Here is a 26,095-nt window from a genome sequence, read left to right as displayed (position 1 = left end):
GTTCGTAAGGAGTGCTTCACGATAATTTGTGGTTTGCAAAGCTTGTACAGCCATTCGCCCTTTTTCAAATGCAGAACACCGCCACAGTAAGCGGTGAAGGTCTGCGTGGCAGCGCAGCCCGCAGCGATTGCACGTCACTGTCGCAATGTCCGGTTGTCGCCATTTTCCAAAAGAGCATGGTGTGTATGCAGAATTTGCGTAGACCTTATTAATGAAGACGTCTTGGCAGCGTGAAAGCGGACATTTGCTAGAAAATAGGACTGGTGGGGTGACCTGCGCAATGCGTTTTTTACTAGCATGACGTAGGGACGTGCGTACATAGTGCATTGTGGCTACCGAGGGAGCCATATGACTTAAGAGCTCAGACGGGTTCACCCTGAGGAGTGGGGGCAGAGAAAGATTGGTCGACCCACCTGCGGAAGCAGCAGCGGCGTGTGCTGCCGTATTGCCCCCGGGCACACCTGTATGCCCCGGCGTCCAGATAATTTCTATCGGCCTGTCGGCTTTTTTATGCCTACGCATGATGCTTTGAATAGCAGCTGCTGTAGCATCCTCTGGCGCTGGGCCAAGTATTTCCAAGTAGGCAGTGTGCGAGTCAGTAAAGATACGAAAATGTTTTTGTATAGGGTATGGGAGGCTTGTAGTCGCTTCCCAAATGGCAAGTAGTTCGGCATGCATAGGGGTACCGTTCGGTAGATGGCACCTGTAGGCCCCAGTGTACTCGAACGTCTGTGCGCAGATCCAAGCTATACAAACTTCGCCATCGGAGAGAGCAGCGTCCGTGTATATGTCGATGGTATTTAAACTCGCTCCCCTGAGTTGTCGCGTGGCAAGAAATTGGTGGGCAGTATTATTGTGACGAGATATGGGAGACGGAACAGTCGAGAGGCTATTGGAGTTTCCCATGGGAGTAAAGAGTGATTAAGAAGAGGTGCATCATCATGCCGCTGACAATCCCAGGCCAGAAGGCGACGATCTTGCAGCGTGTTTTCCAGGCGGATGTGGTGTCGAGGCTGGGCTTCACGGATGATGTCTTGCAGAGGGGGCAAGCCCCCTGCACTTTCAAAGGCGGATATCTTAGTGTGTTTATGGAGCCCCGTGATGGTACTGAGAGTAGCCCAATGAAGGCGTTCCAAATTTTGGATGTCTGTTGGAAAGAACGTGTTTATGGGTGTGCCGTACAAAATATTTCCAACGGCCGCAGCTCTTGCGAGAGTGTGACAGGCTTGTTGTCGTACACCTCCCTATTTGTTGGACAGACGACGTATCATATGTAATGTGGCTGGCCATGCCTACCGCAGTCCACGTACCGACTTTTGTGGGCTGTTGCAGCTGGCTATTGGTAAACCTAAAACTTTGATTTGTCCGTTTTCTAATTCTATAGTGTGTGATCCAATATGGGGTGAGATGCACATTTTCGCGCTGGTGCGATTCTTGCCGTCATGTTATAAGTTCTGTCTTATGTGGAGCCAGATGCAGGCCTACTTCCTTAAGAGTGGACTCCAAACTAAGGAGGGCTGCCTGAAGCTTGGTCTGCATTGATTCTTTATCAGAATAATCCACTGCCTTTTTTCATATAGTAATATCATCGGTGTAGATGGCAAATCTAGCCGTGATGTCCCGTTCTAGGTTTTATGCTACCCTGCTCATGGCCAGATTAAACAGCGTTGGTCATAAAATAGATCCATGTGGAAAACCTCTGTCCAAGTAGTAAGTCTTCGGGCTCCATCCAGGCGATGCACCGCGTACGCGAATGGGCCAAGCTGCAAGGAAATATTGAATACATGTCTGCGCACACTGACTTGAGTAGCACTTGGCTAATTCTTCAAGAATGGCGTTATGGTGAACATTATCGAACACTTTCTGCACATCGACGGACAGCAAGTAGTCAGGTAACATCTTTCGTTAGGTACGATTGATAACGTGCCTTAGCAGCCAAAGGCAGTCATGGGTGTTGAGGTTAGAGCAAAAACCCGCCTGGGCAGGATGGTATCCCGGCCGGATTATCTCGAGGTAATGAGACATGCGTGTGTGAATCATGCGTTCAATGAGCTTACAGAAAGTAGACGTTAAAAATATTGGTCGAAGGTTCTTGCAGAGGGTCTTGTCTTTTGCATGTTTCGGAATAGGATAAATGAGAGACAGCTTAAGGTTCTCCAGAACATTTATTTAGGCCCAGAAGTCATTGATTACCGCCAAAAGTGCGTCTTTGGCTTCATCTGCGAGGTTGCGGAGTTCTTGCCATGTGATTCGGTCGTGGCCAGGCGCCGATCGAGGACACCCGTGTTTGATGGCCGCTAGCATTTCTCCCATGCTAAATGGGCGATCGAGATTCGAATCAGATTGCGTTATGGTGCAGGCTTTCGGAGATGCAGGTGGAGTGAGTGAAGTGTGAGAAAAGAAAGTGGTAATAACTTCGTCTTCTACAACTGACAGATCTACTTTGAGGTACAGCTCGGCCAAAGGAGGTTTGCCCTTTCCTTTCCCGCTGAGGCTACGAAAAATGCGCCATAGACCTTGGAGGCCCAGTACACGGCCAGCATTCGCAGATGGATTACCAGGCTTCACTTTGAAGTTGGAGCTGATATGCATTCATGAGCTTAAATTGGCACTTTATTTTCATGAGGTCCGAGTGTCGTTTGCTGTGCGAGCGGTATTTTCTGACTAAATAGTCTGCTGTTCTCCATAAATTGCCTAAATGGTTATCCGTCGATTGAGTATGGTCTTCGCATGGCACTGTTTTGCGTGCCAGCTCACGGGCCTGTTGAATATGCCCAGAAGGCCCTCAACTGTTGAGAAGGATCCAGTAACATCACTATGAAAAGTATTCCAATTAGTCATCGTTGTTGTTGTTTTCATCCAGAGGCATTTTCGATGAAGTGCCACGAATATCGGGAGATGATCACTGATGACTGGCTGAAGACTGTCCAGTGCCGTACAAATTGGGGGCTGCCGAGGGTAAGATCTGGGGTCGTGTCTCTCTGCACTCTATGTATTCCTATTTTTGTAGGGGTGTCGGGGGTGTTAAAAATTTCTACAGAAGAGAGTTCAATAGCCTCGTAAAGATATTTTCCGCGTTTATTCGGCTTAGGGGCACCCCAGGCAGGGTGATGAGCATTAAAATCCCTCCAATGAGCAGAGGGAGGTTCTTAAATGCTTGCTTAAGCGTCTCCAGCCATGTGTATGGTCCAACTGAAATATTTCCTCGGCGAAAATACGCAGACACGGCTATGAAGGGCTTTTGGCCAGAAGGACAAATTTTAACAGCTACTATTTTGTGAGCATCAGAACTGAGATCAGGAATGTCCAATTGAGTGGCCAGGCAGACATTATGCACCAGAAGCACTGCCTGGCCTTTGGAAAGCTGCCGCTTATGTTTGATGGTTGTTGTCTGAAAAGCACGGTAACCAGGAAGGGAGCACGTGCCGCACGTCTCCTGGAGAAGAAGGAACAAGAGGCGACGCCATTGAACATGGTGGAGATGGTGGAACAGATGGTGGAGCCCGTTTAGTTGAAACTACGACAATTCCACTGCACCCCCTGAGCGAAAGAGCTCATGAGGAAGGCCCTAGTTTGTGGTGCTTATTGTCATCAACGAGGACGTTGTCCTGCAGTTCATCGAACATATTTTGAAACCGAGTTTGCATGGTAAATAGGGCTTGTGTTAATCATCTCTGACTGAATCGCATGCTCCAACTTATTAGATTCTTGAGCCCGTTCCTGTCCCAGGAGCTGAATAATGTGATAGTAGACGGAGCCCTTGTCCGTGACCAATTCAGAACGACGTGTCGGAGAACGGCTCTTTTTTTCATTTCGAGACTGACTGCGGCTCGGTGTTGGGGACCGATTCCCTTTCTTTTGGTCCAGCGCGAGGTCGCAAAGTCTCTGATTTTCCTGTCGTAATTCCTGTACTTCCTGGCGAAGGCTGTTGATAAGCTTAGTTAGATCGTAAGAAGCGGCTGTTTGAGCCTAGGTTACTTTCCGAAGTGTTGGAGGGGTAGGCTATGTGGCAGATGTTGTACATGATGAATCATTAGTATTGCGAGGAAGAGCTGATTCAGATATATTTCGTTCAGGGCATTGAGGGCTGAGTGAAATGTGTGTGGACGCTCCACAAGCCACGCAATGAGGAAACTGCTTACAGTTTGGGTCGACCTCATGCGGAGCTTTGCCACAGTTCCATCATGCTGTCAGGAAGGAACAGTATTTGGCAACATGGCCCAAACGATGACAGTTGTTGCATGCGACCAGGCAAGGCCGATATTCGTGAACACGGATGACTTCATATTCAAACACCAAGCGTTTCGGTATGGAGTCTGTATAAAATTTTAAAAGCAGAAGCTGTGTTTTACCGAGAATGCACACATCGGTGATTGTTGCCTGTTTACAGCGCAGATGCGCTTTGATGTACTCAATTGTTAGGTCGGGTCTGGTCTTTATTACCCCACGAGAGCTGACGACTGCGTATGGCTGAAAAGGCGATGTGTCGACATCAATTACTCGCATGCTTTCATTGACTGTTGCCACAAAGCGCGAGAGTGTGCATAGCTTGCGGGAATGACCTTCATCACGAAGTGTAATCTGTATGCAGTTACTGGTTATGTCAAAGCGGAGAATTGACATTTCTGCAATAAAAGTTGGCGGAGCGCGTTGCTCTATGACGTCTGTAAGGGTTCGTTTCGGAATGTGTCACATGCACTTTGTTTAGCGGCCTGATCAAAACAGTATAGCTGGGCCGACTCACCCGTTCAGTGTGCAGTGTATTCAGTGAGTGTCACACACTTCGGGTGAGGCCCCGCTGATCCAACATCGACGTGCGGCAGACTCGCAGGCTTCCACTTTACGCTTCAGCCTGTGACGCCTGAAAGGCCTCGAAGTGGCACATTTCAAATTTATTATCAGGTTGGTCGACCCGTGTGGCACGTGTGGTGATGTGTGGGCCTGATTGACGTACTCATAGAGCAGACACGGAGATTTGATTACACACAAACAAGCATTTAATTAAAACAAGAGCAAAGGTAGGAGTTAACAAAAATAACAGAGGAAGAAAACTGATACGCGATAAAAAAGAACGGCTATAAAACAAACTAGGCTCTAAAAGAACACCACAAGAGGTACAAACAAAGACAAATACGTGGAATGTTAATAAAATAACGACAAGATGCAAATCATAAAAGAGGGATACAAGGAAATAATTACAGAATGATCATGGTGGCACTCTTGAATATTTAAGTGCGATGCAGCGCACACAACTTTATTCTTTATTCAAAGGTTACCCCAACGTTACTAGAACCAGGTCAGTTTCGGAGCTGCCCGTAGGCGCGCGCTCTCTGAAGTGGCCGTGGTGGTCGACGCGAGAACTAGTGGCGCTGCTGTGCCATTTTGCTTCAAGCCGCGCGCGTCGTCTGCTGCAGCGCGAGTGATTCGCATTCTCGTCGCAGCTCTCGTCAGTCGTGATAACCGAGATTCGCCATTGACACTTAAGCGGTAAACTCAACTACTTCAAAAAGGAAAATTTTTAAAACATCTGTTTCATAATCACCACTAAAAGTCAGGAGCCTTTCCAATCAGGAAACTAATTGTTATTTAGTTCTTTACTTATTCATTTGCAAACAGTGCCCGGAACGCTGTTTTCGGGCGGAATCGGCTGTGCCCGAGAAGCTTGTGTTGGGCGCTAGTTCGCAATACATTATAAAAATAGAGAGCTCGAAACACAAGACGCCAGAAGAGAAGTACACAGGACGAGTTGTTAGTATGCGATCGTCCTTCTATATTGGTGGCTCATCTTAAGCGTAGTTTATTTTGTAATCATCTGTGCATCATTCACGTTCTTGCCAGTGTTCGTCGGCCTGCAAAATTTCCCAGCCAAATGTCCACTGCGCTATAATGAAAACACTTTTTAGAAATACAGTTTGCTCAAGGTGGCATTTTTTTATATTGTGTAGTTATCAGCCATCTTTCTCGCGAGAGAATTCTTTTATGAGGGCATTAAAAAATTGTAGTTATCATGCCAACTCTCGCACGAAAAATGATAAAGTATTAGCCATCTTTCTCGAATAATTTTGCTGGGTTATTGCCGAACACTCGTTACATTAGTGATGTCATAAATGAAAGCGTTAACAAATGACGAAGCTCAGCAAGGGTACTTTCGATTCCCTCATTCAAAACTGTGGAAAGCTTTCGCTCAAGAGCCAGGACCTCCTTTTTGAGGCAGCCGCACGGGCGAACTTCTTCGATAGGTTGCGGACCTTTTGTTTTCTGCTTTTCACCACCTTTGAAGGCTTTCTGGCTAGCAGTGGCCTCCGTAGGACAGGCAGAGAAAGCTAGTAGGCCGCTTTGTAAACACTGTACAGTGTTTACGATGAACACTAATAGTTGTGGGCACAATCTAGAGCTACCACCTCGTTCCACAATAACAGTTTTTTGTAGTAGCAGCTCTTGGTGCAAGATTTCTGCAGTAGAAAAACATCGCACGTCATCCCTGACACGGCATCATCGATTAATTTTTGGCTCCTGCATGCAGAAGGCAACGAGAAGTTCATCGCTTCACTGAGCGTGAACGGTGTAGCTGACGAGACGTCTGATCTGCCCGGAGATGCGTCGTCGCTAAAATCACTCGACCGACTCCATGACCATGACTTCCCTAGGGATGCTCATCCCTTGCACGTGTGTGTGTGTGTGACCTCCTTGTTATTGTCGTCACATGTGCCTTCGATATGCACTCTGGCAGATCGGGAAAAAAGCGAGGTAATGTGTTTGGCACTAGCGCCCATTTTCCTCGAGGTGGAAGTATTTAATTTCCCAATTATAATGTACTTATGATATTTGACATTATCGTCCACCTCAAAATGTCACTCACATATAGCGGACTTGTGAGTCAGCCGCCCATCCTTGCGGCACAGCATCTGTGCCCATTTTTAACGCGACAGCGTTAAAGAGTTCGTTTCGCAGAAATTCTCGCGTCGGCGTCGATTTCGTTGGTTGTGAGCGAAAAATAATCATCTTGGGCGCGACTGGAAAATTGAGCAAGATGCAAATATAAAAAGTTCTGGGTCTGAGGGGGGGTCGAACCCGGGCAGTTTGCGGGGAGAGCGGGAGTTGTACTACACAGGCACGCGTGTGCTTTTTAGAACCTTTTTATTGAGAAATAAATAAATACATATTCATAAAAACAATATTGGTCTACTTGCACCACTTTGACGATTTAAGAACAGTATTTTCACTAATTCATCAAACACCTGCATACGATTTTGAGGTTATACAAACGTTCGATCTATCTTGCGCACATATTACGCATTCAATGAAGTTTCCCGTGCCAATTTTGCTTTAGGATCCATGTGGCTCACAGCCATGCGTTTTATCCAGAGACTGTAAAGGCCCAGTAATCGCGTCATATTATATGGAACACCACACTCATTTTGTATTGAAATATAACGTATGCCATGAGGTGTTATCGGCAGATATTTCTTCAGGGTCTTTTGTACCACATCCCAAAAGAATATCGGATCCCAGCACTCACTCACAGCATGTCCAACCGTTTCTGGTGTTACACAGAGTGCAGTTTGTGTCCATGCCAGACATAGCCAGAAGATAGCACACCGGGGCTCATGCCCCCCCCCCCCCCCGAAAATTGTTTTCGCGATAGCATAGAGAATAACAAATGACCATTTCAAGGGGGTGCCTTGCTTGAAATGAAGCAGGTGCCCCCCGCTCAATTTTCCCTCGAAAAAAATTTCTGGCTACGCTTTGCTCGACTCGAGTAGATGCGCTGGAAGCAACAGTACCTTCAACCAGTAGTGGGGCACAACCCAACATCAGCCTCCAAACACTCCTTGAAGGACGCGCTTCTTCATCATTCCGTAAATAAGATGAAATAACAATACCCAATTACGCAACATACACGCGATACCCCCCCCCCCCCCTCACTCTGCGACGCATTTACTCGACTTCTTTCCGCGGGAACATGCGGGTGGCTTTTTTCAAACTCATCGCGATCCCAGGGTGGCTCAAAGAAATGATGATCAATGTCATTTCCATAGCCGCTTTTGCGGCCCGGGGCACAACAATAAGGCATTGTTTATTGGCGCTCTTGTCACATGTTAGAACTTTTTCGTAAGAAACGACAGTTCACTAAATAATGGCGCGAAGAAGCAACCGAGCGCCGAAAACGTGTTGTGTCTAAGCGGCAACACGCGCGTCGCGACGCGCGGCGTGGTATGTGAAGCAAGACGGAACAGCAGTGCCGTTAGTTCACGCGTCAGCCGCTCGTGCCGGCGCGCGCGGGGAGCTGCGAAACTGACCTGGTTCAAGTAACGTTGGGTTACCCCGCATTGCCCAAAGGCGTCACAGCAGGGGGTTTACAGAAACGACATAAACAATTCTTCATTCTTACAGCACACTTGCATGGCAGACAACTCATTCCACTCTTTAACAGTTCTAACAAAAAATGAATTTGCGAACAGGTTCATCCGGGTGCATAATTCTCTTACTTTAAAAACATGGTCAGTTCTAGATGAACGGTAATGAGGTTCCTTAAAGTATTTTTCTTTATTAATTTCTGTTTTATCATTATATATCTGAAAAAAGAACTTCAGTCGCAGCTTTTGCCGACGTGAGGAAAGCAGTTCCCACCCAAGCTCATTTTTCATCTGAGTGCAGCTCTCCCCTCTCTTGTGTTATCCCAAGACGAACCTGGCTGCCCGGTTTTGAATTTTTTCAATTTTATCAATCAATGTGGCTTGCGAAGGATCCCATACGGCATAAGCGTATTCCAGTATAGGTCATATGCATGTTAAATAGGCTGTATTTTTTAAGTTCAGTTCCGAAGTTTTTAAATTAGGTTGGATAAAGTTTAGCGCCTTTCCAGCTTTACAAACCACATCATCTACATGCGCATTCCACGAGCAGTCGGATGACAAGACTACCCCTTGGTATTTATAACTATCTGCTCTTTTTAGACGTTCATTGTTTAAAGTATACTCTGTTTCCATAGGTTCCCGCTTTTTTGTAAAAGAGACATGGACACACTTTTTATTATTTAGGTTCATTTTCTACGTAGAGCACCAATCTTGAACACGTTCCAAATCAGTTTGCAGTTGAGTAAGGTCTCTGTCATTCTTTACTTGTCTATACACAATACAATCGTCCGCAAACAATCTAATATGTTATGAAATACCAGCTGAAATATCATTTATGTAAACTAAAAATGAAAGTGGCCCTAAAACTGAGCCCTGTGAAGAGGATGGGTATACTGAATGCCCACACTGATGCCCCCACGTGAAAGCGGCCAGCCTGGCCGCGGCAAGTGAAGGGGACAAATAACGTCGCATGAAGGGCTTCATACGAGAGACATGGACGACCTCAGTAGTTCGATCACGGCGATCTGCTGGGGCTACAAGTGGCGTCGCGTGATAATTCACCGGTGAAGTCTCTTCAAGAACTGTGTATAGCCCGATAAACGGTGGCTGAAATTGGTTGCACAAACCAGGTGTGTGAATAGGCGTCATAAGGAGCAAAGGAGCACTCCGTCTCCAGGTTGAAATGATACAGCACGATGCGATTCATCATAAACTAGCTTTCTGTCTTGCTGTCGGGCTTCAGTATTTGTACGAGCACGTTGGCGACACTGTGCCAGTCGTAAAATGTATTCCTCTGAGGAAGATGGAGATGAATTCGCGTGGCAGGTAAAGAAAGAGACGTCCAGGAAAGAACTAGGAGAGCGTCCATAAACTAGGTAAAATGGTGAGTAGCCGGTTGTCCGCTGAATGGCCGTATTGTAGGCGAAAGTTACAAATGGTAGAACTACGTCCCAGTTCTTGTGGTCTGGTTGAATATAGGCGGCGATCATGTCAGCAAGAGTGCGGTGGAATCACTCAGTGAGGCCGTCAGTCTGGGGGTGATAACTAGAGGCAGTTTTATGAGTTGTGCCAGAGGCGTGAAGAAGTTTGTTCTAGTTGTAAAAGAAATGCCCTTCCACGGTCACTGAGCAATACACGTGGAGCAACATGACGCAGTATAATGGCTCGGAGGATCAAATCGGCAATTTCAGAAGCTGAATTAGTAGTGACGGATGCCGTCTCGGCGTAGCGCGTCAAATGGTCAACGGCTGTTACTATCCACCGGTTTCCAGCAGCACTGACTGGAAGGGGGCCCCAAAGATCGATCCCTACAACTTCGAATGGTGTGGCTGGGCACAGAACAGACTGTAGTGTGCCGGCTGCAGTAGATGGTAGTTTTCTACATTGGCAGGTAGTGCAGAACCCAACGTACCGAGCTACACTAATGGTAATGCCTGGCCAATAAAACCGGCTTCGTAGGCGATCGTAGGTTTTATGGTAACCAAGGTGACCAGCAGTCGAATGGTCATGAAGCGCTCTGAGGACTTCGGACCGAAGCGATCGGGGTAGAACGGGAACCCAACGCTGACTGGGCACACAATATCTTCGTCCAGTCGGGAGTTCGGTTTGCCGCTGTATGGAGGAAAGTGCTCAGGTGGCGCATTCGGCTGGGCGAGGTTCACGTAACGACGAGCCAACTCTTCGAGCAGCTCGGAGTCAGTGCCAGGGTAACAATGTAGCAGCTGGTGAAGCTGTTTTTGTGCAGACGACCTGGATGCACAGCGATTGAGCAAGTGTCGTGGTAGGTGCCACGTTCTCTTGGAGCTCATCTGCCCAACGAGGCTGTCACACAGCTGACTCTACCGCTGTCTCGCAAGGGTGAGGCTGTGGTTCTCAATTTTGCGCAGTAGCGCTTCGATGCGGCGGCGTAATTTCTTGTGACGCTCCCGGCACCACCTGCGCATGAGGCCAGCCTATGCGTCCCACATGTGGAGGAGGCAAGAGTCGGTTGTAGGCAAGTCGGTGGTAGTCTCCACTTCACGGGTAGTGACTTACACGTGCTCTTGCAAGGAAGCTATCCACTCATTGATGTTCGTAATGGTGCCGGAGGCTTGTTCTTCACGCAACTGGTGGAATTTCGGCCAATCGGTAATGCGAGCTGTGGGTTTTGGCTTCTTGCGGAGGCGCGTTTGAATTGTTATCGCGAGGATGTTGTGGTCACCGCTCACTAAAAGGCCTGTGTTGTCCCAAGTAGCACGCGTAACATTCTTGCACAGTGTTAGGTCCGGCGATGTGTCACGGCACACACTGTTGCCTATGCATAAGGGCGGCTGCTGTAGATCGTTAAGTAGGGTAAGGCAATGGTCTTGTACTAACGACCATATCTTTCCTCCTTTCGGATCCGTGTGCGTGTAGCCCCAATCGGGATGTCGTGCGTTAAAGTCGCCGAGCAGGAGCAGCTGCGCGTCTCCGACGAGAGCGATTGTCTTAGGGAAGAGGGGAGAGAAATCTGCCGCTTTCTCACGAGGTGAACTGTTCACATTCAGGACGAAGAGCGACTTGCCTGTGCGTTTGCGTGGTAGAATCTTTACGATCATATGCTGAATGCCCGTTGCTTGCAATTCGAGCTGTACAGCTGTGAGGCTGTTGTGAACGAGCGTGGATGTGCAGGGGGAAGCATGCATATCAAGCTGATGGTAGGCCACGTAGCTGGGGAGGGTGGAGAGAGTAGACGTCTCTTGTAAGGCGATAACATTCGGGACCGGTTTTTTTGCCTACGGATCAGTTTGCAGTTTCTGTACGGGCTGCTGCAGGTGGCTCAGTTTCTTTCGGTACCCCCTGCAGTTCCACTGCCATATGGTCAGTGAGGGATATGCCATGATTAAGCCATTGCAGGCTTGGGGCCCGCCTGCAGCGTGGCAGGTTGGCCGAACGTGGGCGGATGCTCGCGACGGTCGAGCTGTGCATTGATTTCGGCGGTGGTGGACTTCGTGTAATTTTTTAGAGCATTCAGTGAATTATTGGTGGCGCCCGTATAACTCTTCAGGGCGTTCAGTGAGGTGTTCGTGCCTGCAATGGCTTGTTGCAGAGCGTTGGAACGGACTTCGAATTTCGCGTCCAGGGTCGTGAGAGCCGCAGATACTGCTTTAGAGACTGCCGTAACGATATCGGTTTCGGCATGAAGCGACGCGGTGGATGTGTTCGCTTTGCGCTTACCCGGGGGCTGCGATTGTGGCTGGGATGGGGAAGAGACGGCTTCCATCGGTTCTGACGTGGTTGCGGCTGGTTGCTCAAGTGTTTTGTCTAGCTTTGCTTCTAATGACTGGATGTATTGTGTGAGCTTTCCTATCTGGGATATTAGTTTAGAGAATTGAGACTGCTGTGAGGAAAGTTGTGCCTTAAGTGAGGAGTTCTCCCTGACCAACTCCCTCACCTGTGGATCCTGCGACGACGTTGATGACGCTTTGAGTGACGCTGGGGTCCTTGGGCCCAGGCAAGCTTCTTGGGACCAGGCACGGATGATAACTGTGACATTCCCTGGGACGAACCAACGGAGGAGGAGAGAGGCAATGAAGACGAGTTGAAGTAGCTAGCAGAACGGGACTGCGATCAGGACTTGGACCGTGACTTGGACCGAGATTTGGACTGGGACTCGGACTTGGACCGGGGCCTGGATCGGGACCTCGACGGCGACCGGCCACGGTTGCGGGGTCCGGAATGCTCGGTTTGTTGCAGTTGCTGTGGCTGGGCGAGAGGCGGGTACGACCGCTCTTGGGACGGTGAGTGATTGGTGCGAAGGATTGGTGGGTGCTGCTGTTGTGGCTCTTCGTCGGGTGCTTGTGCCAGAGCGTAGCCGGATGGGGTAGGCTTCTTGACGAAACGGTATTTGCAGTTCGAACTGTTTGTTGCGTGACCACCATTACAATTGATGCAGCGGGCACGGCATGTCAGTTGGGTGCCCTGTGGGATCGGTGGGTGTTCCTCGCAACAACGGGCACAGCGATTGCGTTTTGGATGAGGGCAAACGCTAGTTCGATGACCCACCTTGTGGCAGTTAAAGCATGCTTCTACTGTTGGGTAAAAGGGGTAAAGGCAAATGTAGACGCTGTGATAGAAGATCCATCGTGGCAAACAACCTCCAAGCATGGTGACGAGTACGTGGTTGGTCTGTCCCATGCGACGGCCACCCACGACAGGCATAGTTGGGTTGCTCTCTTGCAAGTTTTTCAAGATTTTTGCGTCAGTAAAGCTGTCGTAGGCATTGAACACGATGCTACGAAATGCATTGTTGGATGGTGGGGCGTAAACGTGAAATTCGATGGTCCGGACTCCGATCTACAGTGACGTGATGCGAAGGTAGGCTTGTGCTCGAATGTATTCCCGCACACTAAGCGTGAAGGTGTTGTTTGTGGGGGGAACCCACTCTTTGTCGCGGGAAACTGGTGGCTAGTCTGGTAGCGACGCGGCCTTCAGCAGGGCTTCGTACAGTTGCCTTGGCGGCAGCTTCGTCAGGTCGACGGGAGTTTTTGACTGTCCCGCGATGTGGATGGCATCAGGCGGTATCCTAAGTAGTGGACCAGGTCGTCGTAGGGGCGGCAGGCGTGGTTTCACGTCGTTACGTGGGGGTGTCGCTTGCTGGGCGCCGTTCAGGCGCGGCGTTGCCTGGCGGAGGTCGAGGCGTCGCTTTTCCTGGGCGCGAAAATCGGGTGACGGCTGCCAAGAGCTGTCAGACCACTTTTCTGCCGAAATCCTGGTTCCTTCAACCATGTACTCCATGTCGGGGGCGGCCGGACGCGGCAGAAACGCGGGGGGGAACGAACGCTAAAGCACTGGCAAAAAGCCTATGCGAAAGAAAGCGGGAGCATTGCAAGAGATGCGAGAGCAAGAAACGCACATTCGCTCTTTTCAAAAGCTCGAGAGGGACCCGTTGATCAGAAGTTTTCCTCTATTCTTCACTTAACTAGAGTAGCGTAACCACGACCCTAAGCCATGGTATTCGTCTTGCGGAACTATATTGTGGCGAAATACCCACCTTATACCTTGTGCAGTTTCAGTGAATATTAACCCCCCCCCCTTTTTTTTCTTCAGTGCTGTCCCCCCTGCCTACACACTTGGGTGCATTTGGCTGAAACTATCTCGCAAAGGTCTGTAGGTCAGCGCAGCGCACATTTGTACACAATGAACTGTGTGCTGTGTGAACTGTGCGTGCGATAAACTGTTGTACAAGACGAACTGTGCAAAGAAAGATAAAATAGGCTTTTAAAAGCATTGGTTCGGGTAGCCAGCCAAAGCAGGCGATCCCACATAACCAAGGCAACGCCTCCCTGAATCATCAGGGATGCGACGATTCACTAAGTCGTTATTTTCAGCATTAATGCATTTAATCTTAAGCAATATTATAACACCATTCGTTTCAACATGCACTCTTAAAAAAAAGGCCTGCTTATTCACCTAAATAAACACTAACCGTTTACTTGTTTATAAAAATCATTAAGCTCCTATTAAGTGAAGGTAGTAAAATACTCATTAGTGAAACTTGCTAGTTTGTAAAGTAGTTCGTCAATAGTGCTGAGCCAAACAATTAATACATAACTGAACCTTTAGTTAACAGGCATCTATATGTGCATGTACATTACCACATCAAGATAATTCAGTCACAGAAGTACATAAAGGATAATAAGCAAAGTGTGATTATTAATTTTGAATAAATAGTTGCCACTAATTACACAGCAGCATACATAGAGACATGAACAAATCACAGACAAGGACATACACGCAAACACGCACACGGAATATCAAGACTTAGCCGGCATTGTGTTTTGTAGCAGCCGTATGAAAGCTATTTATGCTCCTACGTTAGAATAGCACACTGTTAGCCACCATAGCATTTTAAGAAATAATGGACGTTTTGTACGCATCATGGTCTGCCCTTCCATGTGTGGGATCACTTGGCACGAAATTTTTATTTCAATGTAATCGACAAAGTTAAGGTGGTATAAATTTTTCTTCATAGTGTCACGATTACGGCAGGATATACGTTGGTGTTTATGAGAGACCCAGCAGCGTATAGGGATTAGTATTTACCAAGTTAAAAAGAGCAAGAAAGCATTACTCGTTGGTAATGGCAAACTTTGCATTTGGTGGGACTTGGTGTAATCTCCTTTTTTATAAATAACAATCTTTTTGTGCAGATAATGTAATGTAATGAACATTAGCCTCCCATCATAGATCATATGACAAAATGACTGTTAGATACTCATGTTTGATGACATCAAAAAGTGTGGCTAAATTAGTGATGTAATTAATATTGGATGAACTTTTTTCTAGTTATGGATAAGAGCCAGAACTTTCTTTTTGTTGATTTGCATAATCTGTAGGGCATCAAGTAGTGATTGTGCATATTGAAACTTAATTGCAGTACATAACTCACCCCTAAACACTCTAGAACAGGGGCTCAAACACACGGACCGTAAACCTTGCATCTGCAACCCACGAATGACTGTTTTTGTCCCACATTAAAAAAAAAATTTTCAATAAGTATGTTACTGAGCTGCACAGGAATGATGTGTACACAATAGTTTTAGTGAGGAAGTTCATGCGGTCACCTTGTGTTGAAACATTACTGTGGGAAAAAAAACTATGTTTCAGAATTGGTGTACACAATTTTGGGCATGTTGCAATTGGCATCGTCATTTTCGTGAGATTCAATAAGGTCGAAAGCCGGAATAGCTGGTGACTGATCATTATACCGTAAGGTTCAGTAGTGTTGCGACTCCGGGTCCCGCGGGCCTCAGTTTGGTAGCGGGCGCCCGTCCTAGGACCCATCGTCGAACAACTCAGATGAGGCGCTCGTAAAAACGACAACAATTTGTTGAGACTCACACCGCGCTGGAATTAAACACACAAATAAAAGACACACTGAAGCACAGGTAGGACACACACGAGCGCGAACTAACAACTGTTTATTCGATGGAAATGTGACACACACATATATATGTTGAAAGGAGAGAAAAAGAAGAAAAAGAAAGAGCGTGAACATGCGCACTGCCCACCAAGATACAGCGCCAATACAGCGACAACAATTTATTTACATGGTTAGTAACTGAGAATTAGAATGAGAAGTGAGAAGTCAAAAACTGTACATGAGAGCTGTTAAACTGTAGAACTTAAATTGAAATACACGAAACTATTCGGCTTATATAGCGCCTTGTTGCCAACCCTGGCCACATTGTCCGCGGCTTCCGCCAATAAGGCGCTCCATGGTCTAGGTGCTCCGCCCACGAAGGAGAGGATTGATTGATTTGTGGGGTTTAACGTCCCAAAACCACCATTTGATTATGAGAGACGCCGTTGTGGAGGGCTCCGGAAATTTCGACCACCTGGGGTTCTTTAACGTGCACGCAAATCTGAGTTCACAGGCCTACAACATTTCCGCCTCCATCGGAAATGCAGCCGCCGCAGCCGGGAATCGAACCCGCGACCTGCGGGTCAGCAGCCGAGTACCTTAGCCACTAGACCACCGCGGCGGGGCAACGCGAAGGAGAGGAAAGACACCACACAATGCATGCGGAGAAGGCACAGTCCCTTTGGTGCCCAAATATGGCCACCAAAGCACTGCACCGACGTTACGTTTTCGTACACGTCACCAAGTTTCGCGCACGTTCGATGATTTTGGTTTCCAAGATTCTTCTGGCAGCTGGGTGAGGTTGGAAAAACCAGCTGCCAGTGCATGTGTCAAATTTGCCTGACTGTTTGGGTAGGACAATGTGGTGGGCCAGCATATGGTCAAAATATGCCACCCCATTCAGCCAATACTATGGAGAAAGGGGGAAGGAAGAGTGGTCAACTAATCCCTCGTCTTGGAGGCGGGCTCCTGCAAGGGCTGCAGCACATAGTGCCTTTTCCTTCCCTTCAACCCCACATTCCATTCCTAATTTGCTAGAAGGAGGGGCTTAGATGCAGCCACAACCAGTTTGGCTTTAGCTTTCAGCCCAAACTGCAAATACCACGCTGGTTCTGAGATTTCCAGAGCCTTGGTGAGCTTGAAAACGGGACGCTGCCTCTTTGTCTGCCTGGAAAGCCTTGCAAACACAATGGCTTTTCTTGAGTTGAGCTCACAATGACCTTTCTTGGCTGGTGGGTTTTCTTTGGACGAACCAGTCCCAAACCACTTGCTTGGAATGCCTCGAAATTTTAATTTTTTCGTCCTGTTCACAAAGGCTGAAAAACTTCAATAATTATGACAGTGGTAATAGTAGTGAACTTTTTACATGACTAACAGGGACAGTGTCCTGTCCTTCTTGTTCCTCTTGTTCATGAGAAAAAAAGTGATCTTACGGCATTATGGGATCCACATATGGTTTAATTTAGCGCACTATATCTCCTTCAAACTGACCCATATATAAAACAAAAAAAAGGTTTTCTCTCAGACCATGAAATTTCTTGGCAATGTGTACAGCCTACCTCCCGCCCCCCCCGTATCCTCCCCCTTTCACCTCTCATGTTCCAGCCTTCATGGTAGTAAATTGCACGAGAACAGCCTATTGACTGAGGTGAGTTTGAGACTCCCGCTCTAAACATATCACTTGTTAATAAAAGCACTGAACTGCTGCATCTGAAAGTAACTGCACACAATAAATTAGGGTCAATGATTGCTGGAAACCGTCTACGGAAAATATAATCAGAGTTGAAGCTGTAAGCGATTTGCCCTCTTGCTTCAGTTTTCGTAAACAGTTCACGTAGCTGTTTGCGATGATGAATAGGTTTGCATCCTGACTGCTGTGTGCTGCAGCATATGTAATCAACTAGTTGACGCAAAGAAAGAAATAGTCAGACGAACAGCACACTCCTATGGAAATGTATTCCACATGCTGTTTCCAGCAGTTATATGAGAAAGTATGCTTTGGTTTGTTAGCTTAAGACACCTTACTACACTTGCATCTGAAGTCATTCGATCACTGTGAAATAAGTGAAAAAAGAAAAACTGGAATAAAGCTGAATGAGTGAGCAGTAAGAGAGTGCTGCTCAAAGCTACGAATGCATGCTCCTGTAGACAGCAGTTTGGCATTTGAATCTGAAAATGATGTTCATGATTAAATGCAAGAAACAAAAACACATGATATTATCCATTTTACATGGCATGCCTAAAGCTCTGCATAGTGTATGGGGGAAGGGCAAAAGATGCAGGTGAGGATATAAATGTTTGGTTGGCTCAGGGCTGTTCAGTCAGTCAAGGTGCACATACCTGTCGGTTTGTGGACTTTCAACCTTGCAGACACCAAAAGGTCAAGAGGAGGGGCAGCTCCCTTTCCTTTCCTGCTCTCAGAATGCACACTTCCTGTGATACAAATAGAGATTATTAACCAATGATAATTTACTTTCAAACAAAGCAAAGAAGCACTAGCAGTATGAGCGCCAGGAACTTAATGGCTGTTTATTTAGGTCGCATGATCTTTCCCAATGTCTACACTTTGACTCATTTAGTCCGGTTAGAGACGTGCCTGGATAAAAATATTAGAAGTACTCCACCTAATGTCTTTTCATTAGTTCTCAAAGGTGTCGAGGAAGACCAGGAAAAAAGAGGAAGAAAAAAAGTGCTTTGTGAACTGTATTTCTCAAATATTGACACGGTGATTGCAGTGTGCTGTAAAGAACTCGAAGTCAATGGCATGAACGGCGGGCTTCTTTAAAATAGCTGGCTTCCCGCCGTCGTCCGCAGAGCCGATCTTAGCCAGTGAGGGGACGCGTAAAAAGAGATAGAACAAACGTTTATTTACATGATGTAAAGAGATGGAACTGTACAGTGAATCAGCAGAGATTCAGCATTATGTACAACAGAGATTCAGTTGTTCTTTACAAAAAGTCTTCAACTTTTGTAGCCCGTCCTTCCCTTAAATGAAGGTGCGAAGAAAGCGGTGACCACTCTTGTCACAAATCAGGTGACGAAGTCTCAGTGGTCTACCCACCAGAAAGGGTGCAGATTTTGGACCACTCGGCTGGTGAAAAAACAGGGGCAAAAAGGTCCAATGGTATAACGCCAGCGCACCGCACAATGACGCACCCAGTCCACGTCTTGAAGACGTCGAAAGGCGAGGAAGTAGAGTCAGGTGGATGGGGAAAGTTGAACTCCTCCGGGGAGATGGCCGCTGATACGAACCTCAGTAGTGGTCCAAGGCAGCGTTCTGCTACAGTGTTGCCAGAAGTTTCCCAAACTCGGCAGGCCAGGTGCTCAATCCCTGAGAACTGCAACTGCGACGCCTTCCAATGCTTTTGGACTCTCGGTGCTTTTGTGGCAATTTCACGTCGGCGACGACAGCCGAGTCGAGAGGTTGACTCCATGAGAACTATCACAGTGGCGCCGTCCCATGCTGTTCATTCGAACCGTTCAACAAAACGATTGTCTCGCGAAGCTTTCGTTGTGAACCGACCACTACCTGGAACCTCTACAGGAAAGCGTCCAGCTGACTGGGTGATGATGGGGTTGAAAGCATCTTAGCATACCGGCTTACGCACAATGATGCCTGCCCAGACGAACTGCCGGGCCAAATGTAACAGTGTGTTGCTCTTTCTTCAATAGTTGTTATTCATGCACAGTGTTTAAAAATTATTAGCTCACTCAAGTAAGAGTCTCGATTATTTATAAAATTACAGAATCAGTCCCTATGCATAAAGCTAATGAAAAATTATGAAGACTTAGCAGCTATGTGTACACTATAATACATTATTCTCATCTCCAAACCTTGAAGTAAAGCTTCTCTTCGAAAGGAAATTGTATGAGCAATGCTTGTAAAAGTATATATTGGAGGATATTTCAGCACAGCACAGCTGTAGAGATAACTGTATGTATTGTGACAGTAAGAAAATATCAAATGGAAAGCAGTAATACAAGAAAATAAATGAAGAACATAAACAGCCTCAAGTTCCCATTGTGTAGCAGAGAGTCAAGAAGTGAAACTAATAAAAGAATGACACTCCGAAATGTATATTGCATAGTCTGTTATTAAAATGAAGTATTTCCACTCACCTTCAAACAATGCTGCAGTTTCCTGGTTTAGCCAAGGGGTTGTGGTGCAGAAGCCAAAGTAGCTGCACATTAGAGAGCCACACAAAGTAAATGAATTTTTTTTTTTAAATATTGGATGGCAATAGCTAAAACTGTGTACGTCTGCTTCAGCATTTGATGTTATTTCTAAAGTGTTCACACTTGGTTAGAGTTGCGATTTCCACTGTCGAAATTCAAGTACCACAGTTGACAATATTATAGGCAATGAATTGCCAATGCTTGAACACGGAAAAATTAATGCACGCTGACATTTGAAACTACACCAGACTACCAGGAGACACAAGCCTTACACGGCCACCCTTCAGGACCTAATGGTTCTGCAGAATCACAAGGGACTCATTATGTGACAATGCAAGCTACCAGCAACATCAATTTCAAGCCTCAATTAGCTTGAGTCAGCCTAATGAGGAGCGTGTGTTGGTAAAGCCTGTCACTCTGGGGAGCTTGATCGAACGGAGTGCTTCAAGTGACCCTCTCTCCAAGTCTCGTCATTTGCTAATTAGAGCAGAATGTGCCATTGAGAGACGACCGAGTTTCTTTGAAGCTGGCTACATCAAAGACACTTTCTGTTCAGGCAATGAAACAAAGGAGCTCATGATTCATCTCCTCCACTCCGTTTTTACTTTTTACAAATTAAATTAGTAAGATGCAACGTGCGGCTGTGTATAGTGAAAGGAAAAACAATAAAAAAGTGTTAGAGAAACAACAGTTGATTTCATGAATTGAAAAAAGCCAAATCTGAAAACAACTGTGTTCATATAGATTTAAAGTAAGCTTTTCTAAGAAGGCAGCAACAGTATAAATGTTCCTGTAGACTACATAATTAGGTGCTTGCATAGGTAAATGATTATTTCACTTTCGTTTCATGCACATAGTGTACGTGTTTACAAAAGTGTCTAAATGATTCGGTGCATTTCATCGCAATAGTAGCTTATACAAGTGCTTAATATTTTGCAGACCTATCGGTGCTAAGTAAACTGGAGAAGCATGCCTCTGATTATTCAAATTAATTACTCGGTTATAAAAGCACTCTTAGTGAATGCAAAGAACATGAAAAGCTTGATGGTGCTCTCTCAAACATTACTCACCCAAATTCTGCAGTCAAGTGTAACTAGGTAGCGCATGTGCTTACTAATGTCTGTAGCAAAATACTGCATAGTGAATGGTGAGCGTTTTTCGGTAATCTTGTGGACTGCGAATTCAAAGGGCAACTGCATGCTTTATTGCAGAGCTACCTTTACTTCACCTTCAAGATTCGTAGAATAGAAGTGCCAGTTATATTTGGGTTAGTATGGCATGAGCAGAAACCGCAGGTGCCTAAAAGTTTCAGAGAGATCTGCAAAACGAGTGATTTGATCATTTGCAGATGAAGCATTTCGAGACAAAAAGGCAATGAATTGCAAGTTGCATAAATAGTATTTCACTAACATGTAACATTGCACATCTTGTAACCAGCATATTTTTGCATGGCTGTTTTTAGCTATACACAAAGCTGACTAAATGGAGCACATTGAGATTCTGCATTGTAATCAATTATATCTAATTTGTGATGTTAGAAAAGAACATGCATAATGTCTCAATGAAAAAGTTATATGTTTTTCAGTGCTGCCTGTAAATTTGCTATTAAGTAATACATTAAAATTTAACTTGATCACCATCATCTAACTTCATAAATTTGGTGAAACCTGAAAAGGCAACTGTAATATCTGCCTGATTGCAGATTAACCTTACTGCATTAATGTTGAGCCGTTTGTTCAGCCTTGATGTCTACTCTTGTACTCCTCAGTTACTGAAAGTTGGAAGAATGAACAACAATTTCATAAAAAACGTTTCCAAGTAAAGCACCTACTGCCCCAATCAACACAAGTCCCCTTGTTGAAATGGTGGTTCCAATGACACTTCCTGTTTGGCAATCTTGTCATTCATTCAAGCTACCCATTTACCTGTGAATTTATGTCTTATTAACTGTTTAAAGACAGCATTAGCTGAGGAAAAAAAAAAGACAAGTAACAACGGACACATAAAAATAAGGTGACAGTATGAAGCTGTATGATATCAAAGGAAGTTTCCCATGGAATAAGAAATATGTTGCAAGAATGTGGATAGTTAAGTTAGTTGGTGCCTAACTCTTGATGAAAAAAAAAAAAAAAGCAAGGAACATTTGACGCAGCAAAAGAAGGCAACAGTGTGGACCTTTTTTTTTTGCTGTGTCTGCTGTTCCTTGCTGGTTTTTTTCATCTGCTATCATGGTACCCCTTGCTTTACTACGTGCAATGTAGCAGCCTTAGCTGTTCATCCAATGAAGTAGACATAGCTTTTGCAAGTTTTCTGTCCTTTAGTCCCCCATATTCTTAAGGTTCTGCGCTAAATGTAAGCATATATTTAACCAAGGCGAGAAGTCAGCCCATGATTAAGTTGTTGCTCTTCGCTTGTGTCATACATGATTACAATCTTCGCTGAGGATTCATGACGCGCTAGTGTAACACGCTAGTTCAGGAGCACACCGCAATGGTGATTGAATGAGGTGCCACTTAGACTGATGCGAGAAGCATGTTCATAACTCACGCTAAGCTTTGTCAGCTTCCTGTTTCCTTTGTTTTTCCTACGAGGAAAGCTGGAGGCACGGCAGACAGCCCGACCTCTTGGAGGATGTTCTGTGTGAGATGTAGGCAACAGGCAAAGGGTAATTGTGACCGACGCCGGTAAATTTTGTTTGCGCACACTAACTGGGGGCAAAACAATGGGAACAATGCACAGCCCGCTAGGGCGCGTTTCGTATGGTCGCGGCAGGCGGTCGCAACGCAACAACTCGACCAGTCCGTTTGCACGCGGTGCCCACTAGTCCGCCGCCAGGGGGTGCCACAAGCCCACCGCGGGACCTTTTTTTATACGCCTCCGCTAGCGACCATATCTGGACCGTTTCGTTAATGAGCCGAGTCGTTCGTTTGTTAGAGGGGGTTCCAAGAGGGCGGCGGGTGCTCGGATTTGAGCTGTACAGCAGGCTTCCTTCCTCACGCGATCCGGGGCGCTGCCTGGTGATGAGTGCGCGCCGTGAGCTTTTATTAACTTCCCCGAAAACAATGCTGACGAGCGCGTTCGGGTAGCACAACCCGCGCACGCCACCTATGCGCTCATTGTGCGTGCACGGCCCCACATTGCATGGACGTAATATAACAACAAAACGAACAGGGAACGTGACGATGAGTTTTACTGGGTTGCCGTAATAACGGCTTTCGCTAGCAAAGGCAGGACGTAAAAAAAAATATCTATATATATACGGGAAAAGAAGGAGCTGCAGGCGCGAATGAAAAAAAAAAAAGCCACAAATTTCATTACGGAGCTGCCGAATCTTTTATTAAACTTTTTTTTCTTTTTTTTTTCATTCGCAGGCACTACTGGGCTATGCATCGTAAATTCGCGGTCGCTCACGCACGGTACAATAACGCTTCCCAGCTCGATACTTCGGCAAAAGCAATACTAATGGCGCGAGGGAATTTTTCGTGGTCATTAATTTGTTTCGGCCTCTAGAGCTCTTAAAACGACGTCTGCGCGGAATGGTGTGCCGGGGAAAAAAATTTTATCGCGACTGCGAAAGTTCGTGGTCTTCGTAATTATCGCTGGAGAGATTGTCTTTTTATATCGTACCGCACGGGCCATCCCGGGTACATTGCCGAGAAACGCGTAATAACGCGGAAAAATAATGTACAGAGCCCGCCGACCAAGCCACTGCATGACGCCTGGTGCGATTTCATCCGCGTCGCTTTTTTTTTTTTAAATTTCTTTTCGTCTGAAGAACGAACTGGTATTTACAAGACGTCTACAGCACTTTATAAAGCCGTATGTTTGAGAAAGACTCAATTTAAGTTACCACTAGTCGGAGCCATCCGTGTTTCCAGTGAAATCGAAAGCTGCGCCCAACTTCTGAAGGTGTATAGATCAGCATCAAGCCTAGGAGCGGCATTCTTGCACAATTCTTCAGCATTGCTCAGCCTCCTAGACAGGAAGAAAGAAAACGTGTGTTCTGTTGTTTGTCATCGTGTGAAATCTATCTATCTATCTATCTATCTATCTATCTATCTATCTATCTATCTATCTATCTATCTATCTATCTATCTATCTATCTATCTATCTATCCACCAACCCACCCACCCACCCACCCACCTACCTACCTACCTACCTACCTACCTACCTACCTACCTACCTACCTACCTACCTACCTACCTACCTTTTTCGTCGTCAGCGTTCGTGATTTTCTGACACCGTGGTGCTGGATGCTGCCATTCGTAGATGGCGTAGGTCATACACGAAACGTCGCGAAACCGGACGTGCTGGTCCGACAATACCGCTGTGAAACCGATTTATAGACGACGCTGTGCGTAGCGAATTTCAGTCATATAGCATATTTTTTTTTTTCGCTCGAAGGAGTACGTCTCGGCTCATCTTAGTTAGACCCAACTTATGCCGCGGTTATCACCTGATAGCAATCAGTAACGGACACTCGGAGAATGTTTTTTGTAGGTGGCATCTGTTACAGTTCAAGGGATCAGTTTGCCACTTCCTTCCTGCACAGGTGGCACGGAGCAAAGAATTCCTTCCTCCACGACAGGTGTTAACGTTCGTTCTTGAGCCTATGCTAAATGTTCACTTCGAACAATATGTTTATGAAGGCAACTTTTCACAATGGCCGTGCGATCACGATGATTCGACACACAAAACGTGAAACTTCCGAACCTGTTATTAAGAAAAAGGGGCTCAGAATAGTTTTCTTTTTATTTATTTACTGCACCTTACAGAGCCCTCGAGATGCTTGTGCAAAGGGGCGGTCAGGATATACGCGAGAGAAGTATATATACAGGCAAATATTGATTAATACAGAAAATACAATTCAACTCATGAACATATAACATTATGTAAGGTGTAATACAAAAGATCATTTAGCCGCAAATATTAACTAGCTACAGTGCGACATAAAATGAAAATTGACAAAAGAGTTTCCCGCAAATAAATGTACACAACACACAAAAAAACCAGGTAAACAAATGGTCAGCGTGATTCAGCAGTACGCGTTATGCGAATGCTAACGATGTAACCATACGTCGTCCGTCTGTTATTCGATATCGTTTCAAAATCACTACGCTTTGCGAACAATTATTTTGTGCGGCAAGAAGCGCGTCCTGGCTATCGCGCTGCACATGCAACACACCTTGCCTTTTTACGAGCACGGGAAACCGACCTCGACTTATCAAAGACCGAAGGGATTTCGCGTCCCCAAACTATTCCCCGACAAGACGGTGCACGCTGCGAGGTTACGGTCACTGCCGCCACGCGTTCCCCAGCGCCGTCATCATCCCCAGGCCGCGGCTACCCCAGAGTAGGCCTCGACCTCGCATGGGTCGCACGGGCCGTATCGCTCGCCTGTATCGGCGCTCCCCCAATGAGTTTGGTGTGCGAGGACACCTTGCCCGAGAGAATCGTCGAGGAGACGCCATCGGCAAGAGTGCGCGTCATCGTATATATGACCCTCGCGAGTCCGGCAGTGCTGAGAGCTTCGAGCGTGGAGGATCGGTGCACGCGCGGCGCCCGCGGTGGCGCTAATCAAAGAAGAACTTACCTCGCCTACAGAGCTCTTCTGGCCGAGGACATAAACTCCGACTGGGACGCCATTGACGCCGCCATAGAACGTTTCCGCGTCGAAGACCAGGTAAGCGCCGTGGTAGATTCTCTATTCGCCGTCGAGAAATATCCGTTAGGTTCCGCGCACGGACAAACGTTGCCGCCATTTTTCCGGCGGCACCGGTGTTCGAAGTGAGACCCCCTGTAACCCGTAGGAGTGTTGCCAGTCCTTCGCGCAGTCTTGTAGTAGTAGTAGTAGTCGTGGTGGTGCTTGCATGAAGCAAGAAGGCACCTAATTTCCGTCTACCTCTTCGGCGACACGGCGAAAACGTTGTCTGGTCCGTGTGGCGGGGCTGACGGAATCCCCTACTCAACCGCACAGTTTGGACTCGCCTGATCTCCGAGTTCACGGGCACGGCCGTCGCTGATTGGTTCGTCTGTAAAGAGTCTCGCGAAAGGAGCCGAATTTGCCTGTATTTTGCTCCCTCGTCGGAAAATCAGAGGTGCGCTTTGCAATAATAGTTTGAATGTTTGTGGTATTAGTAGCGAGTGAAATGCTAGAGCGTAGCGTAACTTGTGCGGG

General features: G+C 46.5%; 1 protein-coding gene and 1 long non-coding RNA gene across 13 annotated transcripts in view; one reads left to right on the top strand and one right to left on the bottom strand.

The window, feature by feature from the left end:
• LOC119179960 (RNA-binding Fox protein 1) overlaps positions 1 to 26,095 on the top strand; it is a 405,655-nt gene that overhangs the window by 52,708 nt on the left and 326,852 nt on the right. For 8 of the 12 annotated variants that reach the window (XM_075868594.1, XM_075868587.1, XM_075868584.1 and 5 more), the window contains exon 1: positions 25,319 to 25,600. The exons of the other annotated variants lie outside the window; for them this stretch is intronic. In XM_075868594.1, the coding sequence (XP_075724709.1) occupies positions 25,334 to 25,600 (267 nt within the window). In that variant the 5' untranslated portion in view covers positions 25,319 to 25,333. Of the gene's footprint in view, positions 1 to 25,318; positions 25,601 to 26,095 lie in introns of those variants that run through there. 12 annotated transcript variants of the gene reach the window in all.
• Positions 17,385 to 22,688, bottom strand: LOC119179961 (uncharacterized). The gene is made up of 3 exons (XR_005110922.2): positions 22,465 to 22,688; positions 19,861 to 19,922; positions 17,385 to 18,174 (listed from the first exon to the last, which is right to left on the bottom strand). It is a non-coding gene; the product is annotated as an uncharacterized LOC119179961 (long non-coding RNA).

This window comes from Rhipicephalus microplus, chromosome 7, assembly GCF_043290135.1.
Source record: "Rhipicephalus microplus isolate Deutch F79 chromosome 7, USDA_Rmic, whole genome shotgun sequence".
Lineage (NCBI taxonomy): Eukaryota > Metazoa > Arthropoda > Arachnida > Ixodida > Ixodidae > Rhipicephalus > Rhipicephalus microplus.
Note: the sequence above shows the minus strand (reverse complement) of the source record. Positions and strands in the feature narration are given on the sequence as shown.